This window comes from Diadema antillarum, unplaced genomic scaffold (assembly GCF_040938485.1).
Source record: "Diadema antillarum isolate AM-2024a unplaced genomic scaffold, OU_Dant_1.0 seq00000713_RagTag, whole genome shotgun sequence".
In the NCBI taxonomy this organism is placed as follows: domain Eukaryota; kingdom Metazoa; phylum Echinodermata; class Echinoidea; order Diadematoida; family Diadematidae; genus Diadema; species Diadema antillarum.
Window position 1 is genome coordinate 589,231 of NW_027271617.1, and position 10,107 is coordinate 599,337.

At 37.6% G+C, this 10,107-nt stretch overlaps 1 protein-coding gene across 1 annotated transcript in view; it reads left to right on the forward strand.

Annotated features, from left to right (window-relative positions):
• The window catches only part of LOC139737901 (uncharacterized), a 41,358-nt gene extending 40,719 nt beyond the window's left edge, over window positions 1-639 (forward strand). Inside the window, exon 38 of the mRNA XM_071648570.1 lies at window positions 452-639. Coding sequence (XP_071504671.1) covers window positions 452-639 — 188 coding nt within the window. The remainder of the gene's footprint in view (window positions 1-451) is intronic.
• Window positions 640-10,107: the final 9,468 nt, after the last annotated feature.

Sequence of the window (10,107 nt, forward strand, 5' to 3'; positions counted from 1 at the left end):
GGTTCGCTATTCCAAAGGTTCGTCAAGACGAAAGGTTCGTTATTTCGAAGGTTCATGACCTCATCCAAGAAAAAACAAGTTCGTTTTTCAGAAGGTTCGTTATTCAAAAACAAAAGATACTGTAGTTCGCATGAGCCGTCTTTTCATTATTTAAGATCAACGAACCTTATTTCATTTTCAAATTAACGAACCTGCGTTATAATGAACATTGTTTCGTTTTCAGATATAACGAACCTTCGAATTAACCAACCCTTTTTTCATGTTAGGAATAACGAACACTTCCGTATCGGGAATTGGTGTGTTTCGATGAAACGAACCTTCGGAATAACGAACTTAACCCGAAAAGCAAAATGTCAACAAAATGATAATCTTAGGCATCATAGTTATTGTTGCTCATGTACATGTACGTGGGGAATTACACAAGTTCACCAACATCAAATTTGTCCGTCAGGTTCATCGGTACTGAAGGATAGGAGTAGCTTCCAGAACGACGCCCTCATAGTCGGCAGTATTACATTCGCCAAGAACTCGCCTTTCAACACCGTGAGATTCGGCCGAGCACATCCAAACAACAAACGGAGACGAAAAAAGCGCAGCGTGTTCAATAACGATGATCAAATCGAGCACACGGAATTGTAGGAGTCCCAGTATAGAACAGCCGGTGCACCGTTTCGCAGTCAACTACACACTACCTCACCTAAAATACTGCTATAGATGGAAGATGATGGTGTAATTACCATAAAGAGATTGTTGTTGTTGTTGTTGTTGTTGTTTTTTCCATAATGTTCAAAGTAGCTAGAGAGTTTAAATTCCAAAAACGTATATTTAAGTACTTCACGCGTGCGCGCGCGCGCACACACACACACACACACACACACACACACAAATACCAATGCACACACCATATACAACATTAGTTACGCTTTCGAAACTTGTTGTATGAAGGCATAAATGATTCAACAAGTGCTGAAACAGGCCTATCGATCGCTATCATAGGTCTTAAAATGCTTTATTGTTATATAGAATGACACAGGAATTAGTTTACGTACATTATATCTGGCAGAAGAAATTCGTATCTACCTCTTTGTACGCGCGTTTGTAAGCATATCTTGACTTATTATTTTAGAAGCTTGTAAGATGTTATTGCACCATGAATTTCTTTAGTAAAATCTATAAAATACATTCGGCAGTCACTGAACAGAGAGGTATATTTGACTTGTTTAGCTCTGGTGTGAATTGGTTGAAAGTAATATGTGACGTATTTGGTCTTATCAGACAGCACGTTAATGTACACCCGAGATAGGCGAAATAGGGTGCTACGGATTGTAGTACCGTATTTATTATTTCCTGATTCACGGTTTGCCGTTGTATAGTGGTGAAGTGGTAAAGATTTATATCATGTATAATTTTAGTGTGTCGGAGTCGCGCCATCCTCTTGCAAAAACATAATGTCCCATGTTTAAAGTATGCGTTTAGTCGTTCTCTCTCTCTCACACACGCACTTTTTTTCAGATTGTGTACAATGTATGTGTGCTGTTTTGATTATTTATATTCAAAGTTTGAGGGTGAAAAGTCATCGCATCTTTTCATGTACATTCATATTCTGTTGATAAGTGTGTGTTATATGCATCATTTGAATCGTCTTGCATTTCGAAAAAGAATGTAAATAAGTCAAAATGAATTCTACTGTTCATTTCCTCTTCGATCTGTCATTTTAGAAAAGGAAAGACTACTAAAGACTGAATTTGATTAGCGTTGCCACTATTTAGTTCAAAAATAAGAATAAGTCACTCATACACTCTGTATTTGCACAGTATATGTTATATTAAAGCGTTATAATTAAGATGTCAATAGGAAATGCCATACTTATCAATTCACCTTTTTAATCAACGACAGCAGACTGCACGTCAGCAGACTGTCATGAATTTGTATAAACATTGATCACCCTAACACCTAAGAAGTCCGCTGAATAATTATGATTTTCTCGAAACCGATAGCTTCCACAGCAGTTCGAATTAAGAACAAATTTGATATAACCATTGGTTCGTTTTTCTAGTTTCGATATGTGCAAGGAAGTCTTTTGTGATGCTTTGAATTGACGGATTTTGTTTCAAACGCTGATCTCTAGGCAGCATGATTGAGTGCAGTTGACCTGTAACTCTTTGCCTGCTTGTAGAGCCGCCGATTTCCGAAAAAAAAATCATAGTGTTGAACACTCTGTCAAAAGTCCCTATAAAGAAAGGGTTAGTGAAGAGTTTCCCCAAACAATGTAAAAAAAAAAAAAAACTGCCACACAGTCTGTGTAAGAATTTTAGAAACTGGAAGGGGGATAACAAAATACAGTAATACCAAAACCAGCCAACGACTTTAACTTACAGGCTTGGGAGCGCACGGGCCACGTACAATGTCGTGAAACTTTACACAGGAATTGTGATATAAAAAATATGTATGTCAATATCATTAAAGTAGACCTATGAGTAATGTTTAATGATAACAGACATAAGATATTATACAGCTGCAATAAATCTGGATTGGTCTAGATTCGTCTGCAAAGGTAATAAATTCGATGAATACTTTACCCCGTTCGTTCATTTGTTTGTTGTGTTTCTGTATGCAAATACGTCACAAACTGTTACAGAATTGATAAGACCATCCTATATCGAATGAAAAAGCAGTGTTTTATTCTATCAACTTCAAATTTGAGCTACGTCGAATCCATGGAGTAAGGCCGAGAAGATAGAACACTTTGGTCTTAAATGGGACCTGAGTAAACAAGAGAATTAAGGGGGGTATAAAGGACGTTACATCCTATGAGGAAACAGTAATGTCTGTAGAACCTGAGTATTATACTACATTATTTGTATCTGTGGTTTCGTATTATTTAACATAACAAGCAAAACAAAAAGAGAAGTTTTTTACCAACAATATGGAAATCATAATCCCTTCCTTGGATATACACGACAGCTATGTCCTTTGGAGATCGCTAATTACGGTAAAATATTTGACTTTTACAGCATGAATTTATTTTCAAACGTATAGATTTCATCAATAATCAATTACTGTCTAGGAAAGGAACACAAGAACAATAATGTGCACAAGTCAATAGGAAAAATCCAGTTTGTATATTCAGCAGTGTGACCCATTCATAATTCATGAAATTATATGATACAGTATGATTCAAAATTCATACTTGACCAGTTTGATTACTATTTTATTTTGTTTTGCCAGGTTTTTTGTGTATTATGATTATTATTGTTATTATATATATATATATATATATACATGTATATATATTTATACATATATGTATATATATATATATATATATATATATATATATATATACATACATATATATATATATATATATATATATATATATATATATTATATATATATATATAATCATAACCAAACAATGGAAGTATTGTATAGATAATAAGTTCGGGTCCTGAATCGTGACTTCGTCTTAACGAAATGTCATCATGACTATGTTCGTATATTTGGCAGTGATACTTAACAACATTTACTTTCTCATTGCAAGAGGAGTCTTTGCATAGTTAAAATCAAAGGCGTTTATTTCTCATTTATTTCTCATTAAAATATTACTATTCTCTCCAAATGTACATTACATGTCTGTTCATACATCTCTGTTCATACTTCACATTACTGACATTATCGATTATGTAACATGTGCCTCGCTCGTGATTTCTGTATTATCTCCTGAACTTCCTTTGTACACATTTGGTATCTCTGCTATTGTACACTGCATCTGACTTGTACCTCGCTCGGGTGATCACGCAACTCTCAAGAAGTCTGTGCCGCGGACATAGTTTTCTTTGTTTTTTTTTTCTTTTTCTTTTTACTTTTTGGCGGTTATATTTCTCCAATACACAAATTGTCATTCCTTTAATTACATAACCAAGTAAGAAATAATCTCACATCCGCATCTGGGAATCTACACCCTACAAGCAATGCTTCTATGTAGATTCCTCATATTTCACATGTTTTATCGTCTTATAAGCTGTACTTGACAATTCATCCAGGCTTTTGTATTGTGATGTTTACGTTTTATGTATTTGTTGAAATGTGGAATATGGAACAATAAAAAACAAAAACAAAACATGAATTCAATATATAGTATTGTAAAGAATGCGTTAGCAAAGTTCGAGAAGAATTGGACAATCCGTTCAACAGCTAATAAGTACTTTCAAGTTTCGGTCTGATCCATAGTTATTAGTAAGCAAATAATCAACGTTGGTGAAGGTGATGGGACAAACTATCACTTCCGAGGCGATCTGGATGTATAAGTTATATTTCCGAAGCGCAGCTGAGGAAAGATAGCGTGTACATTCAGATCGCCGAGGAAGTGATAGTTTGTCTCATTGCGTGAAACTGAAAGTTGATTATTTACTTTATATTCCACATCTAGGGTCCTAGATATTCCACATCTGAAACCGTATTAGCTGTCTTAGGGTATCCTTAGTGGGCTTAGGCTACGTAGTTTACTTTAGACGTATGCGCGTATGACAAAACAACGAATTTGCTCCGCGCCCCGCGCGTGGCACCGAAATAAAAGTGCGTTGCACTGTACAGTTGTCTATCACTTGACCCAGGTCAAATGAAAGACCACAGTGCAACGCACTTTTATTTCGCGCATGCTCAAAATCGTAGGTTATATCACCCGTTAGGACTGTGTGGACTAAGAGATCAGCGAAACAAAATGACTATCAGCATAGAGTCAGTGTGTAACGAACTTTTCTTCTCATGTGATGTGGTGGGCAAAACTACGCTTCATCACGTGATCAGCTCTCGGCCAATCCTATAGCAAGATTCTTAGTATGTAGAATATAATACATAATATATGCCATTGCTGGATAACAAGGCCACCACTCATCCATGCTGTCACAACAGCGGAAAGATTATAAAGAAGAGAATAGCGAATGTTTGATGATTTCAGCTATACTTCCTTCAGAGGACATGCTGAGTAAAATTACCATTAACATATCGGTGACAAATCTACAGAATGTCTGTTGTCGTTTTTTTATCATTATTACAAGGAATTCAATATGATGGTGGAATTAAAAAATTTTGAAAAGTTCAGCCCCTTCAACAGTAAGAAGTACTATTATTATAGTCTCAGTACACATGTAAATGATACATTAACTATACACAGCCCAGTCGCTGTACGTAGGTACGTCGCGACACAGCGTACTTACAGCGTCTGCGGTCGGGCTAATGATACATATAAAAACTGATACAAAAAGTGAACAAAAGTTATAATGGTCAGTCATTGACCACTGTTGAATCTCGTGACCTTTAAAAGGTTAAAACTAATCTAATCTTAATACACAAAGCTACGTTACATTTACAATGTGTGTAATAAAGCAGCTTGGGCCTAGATTAGTATTACAAACGTGACAAAGGTATATAATATGCAGGCCTACATGACAATGAATATAAAAAACAAACACATCACGTCAATAACATGAAACTGACCAATGGATTCCAGTACTGCTCTTTGCATTACACTACATGAAGCCTACATTATATTACATTACATTATATTACATTACATTACATTACCTTACATTACATTACATTACACAATATTAAATGGGTTAGTCAAATACCGGTTAGTGATTGGCTAAACAGAGTCACGTGATGGAGGTACATTCATTATGTTCGCCCATGGGCGAACATTCTTGGTAATGTTCTCCCATGGGAGAACATTTTCACGTAACAAATGACAGACGGCCTAGGACCGGCAACCACCGCGCGCACAGTGAATTTGGCTCTGCGCGAGCGAGCGATACAGAGTGCGTTGCTGTGCTCTGCTGTAATGCGTGCTGGTGGTTGCAAAGATCGTACACTATACAGCCCAGTCGCTGTGTAGCGCACTGCGTATTAACAGCATCTGGTCGGGCTACGCTAGCTACGCGTAAGTACACTGAATCTCTACGATCTTTGGTGGTTGACGTTGACGTATTTGACTAACCCATATAATATAACAGATGATGACTTTTGTTGTCGGGAACATGTACCAAACGTTCCACCCTCAGGGTTTGAAATGCTATTTCGGGAGGCTATAAGTCCCTCGACTTTGTCTCGGGACTTTATAACCTCCCTCAATAGCATTTCAAACCCTTCGGGTGGAACATTCGGTATGTTCCCTCCCCCGCCAGTCATCATCTATCACATTACATCCAGGAGACGTTTTGTGACATTGTGACATGCTTGTCATTACATCGCTGCTAACACGATGTTCGCACTCGTGCGCGCGCACGCACGCACACAACACACTAGCGCAAAACGAGAGCAAAAGCAATATAAAGTCGTCGGCGCTTTCTCAATAAAACTTTGACAGCGCTGTATGCTCAAATAAGACAACGTGACATTGATAACGTTAGGCCTATAGAATAAATGTCAAAAATTAAAGCAACGTTATGAACTGGAAGTGCACATTATAATGGGTTTTACAGAACACACACCAAACTGTCTTTAAGAGCTCTTAACGCCATATTCAACAGAAATCCCATAACCCCCCCCCCCCCCCCCTTGCTGCTCGTTAATCCGAAAGTTCGTTATTCCGAAGGTTCGTTATTCCGAAGGTTCGTTAATCCGCAACACACAAATTTCCTATACCTAGAGGTTCGAATCAAAGAATGAAAAAGGGTTCGTTAATCAGACCATTTGTGGCGTTATTCCGAAGGTTCGTTATTCCTAAGGTTCGTTAATCCGAAAATGAAATAGGGTTCGCTATTCCGAAGGCTCATTTATCCGAAAATGAAATAGGGTTCGTTATTCCGAAGGTTCGTTAATCCGAAAATGAAATAGGGTTCGTTATTCCGAAGGTTCGTTGATCCGAAATGAAATAGATATGATATTTAATAGAGAAATGAAAGATCAGATGAAGGATTAGAATGGAGAATGTGACTTTCGAGCCAAACAATTATGGTACGTCAAGTTTCACTGTTAAATTGTTATGCAAAAATGCAGGTTCATGTGATGTTATCCCATTAAAAATTCGACCTTCTTTCTGATTCATCTTTTTAGGGGCTTGATGTGAAACTTTAATTCAAGTTTAATATCTAAATTGTAATGACATGTGTGTAAAATTATTTCTTTTAACCAGAACAAGCATATGTATGCCTCCATTCTAAATTAAACGTGAGACCATTCCTAATCCTGTAAATAGGTTAAGTTATCATTTAAACTGTTCTAGTATGCTTGTTCTGTTTGTTTTTATCGAGTTTATACGCTGCTCTTCCACTGAACTTGATTTAGAGGATTAATGTCTTTTGTACTGTTAGTCTTTTTTGGTGATTTGGGCATACATCATTTCTACGTCAGTTTTGGGCATGTCTGCCGATTTGCGTTTTCGATGCTGCAAAACAGCGCGAACTATCAGAGCTATCAATATTGCAGCAACCACAGCGGCGATTATGCAGACGCTCAACACTTTTACAGACACAGGCTCTTTGGAAGGGGGCGGTCTGGTCGACGATGAGGGCGCCCTGGTGTTGGTCTTGTCCTCTGTCGTCGTTTCGTCAGGAACCAGCAGGGTGACGGTCTCCGTGACGTCACCTGGGGAAGTGGTTGTCTTGGAATCTGTCGCGATGGTGCTGGATTGCTCTGCTGCTGTGGTGGCTGTTGCTTCAGGGTCTTCAGGAGAAGTTGTCTTCGTACGAGCAAGGTCTGTTATTGTGGTTGCGGTGAAGTCTTGAGTTGGCCTTGTCGGTTGATCTGTACTGCTACCCCCTCCCTGTGTTGCTGCTGTTGTTGGTTGTTCCGTAGTGGTGCCCCCTTGCTGGGTTACTGTTGTTGGTTGTTCCGTAGTGGTGCCCCCTTGCTGGGTTACTGTTGTTGGTTGTTCCGTTGTGCTATCCCGGGGCTGGGTTACTGTCGTGATTGTTGTCGGTTGACCTGTAGTAGTGGATCCTCCAGCCATCCGGAGTACCAATATGACGACTAGAAGATGCGTAAACAGATGAGAATCCATTCTGTCGGCCATCCTTAAACTGAAAGATAATTATCCTCATGATAATTTTCGAATGAACTGTTAGGTGACCTATCTTTATTATTTTATCTTTATTTCTCTTATTCATTTCACAGACTCACGGTTATTCATTCCATGACCGGCTGTTTGTAAGAAATAGTATTTCAAAATAACATAAGGTTTTTCAGTTCAGTTCAGTTCAGTTTTTATTTCTGCATTTCAAAATCAATACAAATCAACAAATCAACAAAATACTTACATAGTCATTTACACAGCTAATATTCGTAACGTTTGGATCTTACATACATTTTCTTTTTTTTTCAAGAACGAATATCATACATGAAAGGAAGCAATAGGAAATGATAAAAATGAAATGCAGGGGACCATCATCATAAGCTAAGCTTGACGAGAAAGATGGCCCCAGGTAAAGAGATACATAAAGAAAATCCTGCCACTCACTGAGTGGGGGGTAATTGTGCGAAGGGCACAATAAAGAGATACATAAAGAAAATCTTGCCACTCACTGAGTGGGAAGTAATTGTGCGAAGGACGTGCGGTGCAGTGCGGTGTGCATTGTGTGGGATGAATCTTGGTTTGTACGTTGAGTGTTATTTTGTGTATCAGTGTGATGAGGTGAATGTTACTTCAGTTATGGCCGTGAAGTCATTGTTTAGGGTGTTTGTTGACCAGGTGGTATGAATATTTATGTGTCAGAAGTATACTGGATTATGAGGGTGTTTTTTAGTTCTCGTTTGAAAATGTTCAACAACGTACATTGTTTTAAATTAGGGGGTAAAGAATTCCAAATATCTGGTCCATTATGTTTTAATGATTTTTGAGCTAAAATGATTCTGGGGTTTTCGAGATGGTAATCGGACGACTGACGTGTTGGATATGAGTGAACGGTGGAATTTGGAGTGAAGAAGCCATCAAAAATTTTTGGAAGACAATTAAATGTATATTTATACATAAAAACAGCAGTTTGAAAGGTGTGAAGATCCTCAATTTTCAATGTTTTAGTTGACGAAATAGGGGATTGGATGGGGATAAGTAACGGGAATTGGTAATCAAACGTACAGTGGTGAGATCTGGTGAGATCTCCGCATCTGGTGAGATCTCCGCATAACATTTTACCATAAACTCTGACTTCTATCATTGTTTCCTTCGTTCTTCCTTGTGATTTAAATTCAAGTTGCTTGTTGCATTTCTACCTCTAAAATTATCAATCTATAGTGGCGTTGCTCCTGTTATTATTTGTTTGGTTGCTTTACCTCCGAGTAAACAGCACTTGACAGATTGCACTGTAAGCAACTTAATAAGGAAAGAGTGGAACTTCAATCTCTCTGATTCAAAAATCAAAAGACAGGTTGGAAGAAAATCAAGAACAAAACACATCCAAGCAATCATTTGTGAATAACAAGTGGTTTGGAAATGGCGACATAGACATGAACTTGTGTTTGGCAGCTAATGTATAGCACGGGGTGCAAAGTTTATTTGCTTGAGGGGATTTTTACGAACAGTTAGGAAGAAGAAACAAAATATCTTATGTGGAGGCCAATATAAGGTAATAAACGAGATATATATAGCTCTTCCTGGTTTTTTTTCAAGTTCTCCCTTATTGAACAGCAGTGTTAGTTATTCTGTAATCATCACTTTCGTTGTCCTCATTTTGTCTCCTTTTTTTTTACATTGTGAAATTCTCTACATTTATCTTTGATTTTCTACTCATCGGACATCTTCTACTGTTTTTTCTTCTTCTTCCTCTCCTCCGTCTCTTCGTCAATATTTCCACTCTTTACTCTATCCCGAATCCCCTCACAGTGAGTCTTTACATTTTTTTTATTCAAATATTTTTCGTTCACTCTTTGTGTTGCCTTAATCTTGAAATTTCCATATACAAACGGTACCTCTGTGAATTTTGGCCAATGCATTAAAAAGGTTTTCTTTATCCAATTATTTTCTCTCTCCTCCTTATCCAACTAAATACATAGGAAAACGCGCATGATGCTACTGCGATCGTACACGTGTATTAATTTCATATCACTTTTTGCATGTGTTATTTTTTAAGTTTGTATGTGCATTCATTTTTATGCGTTGCATGTCTGTAG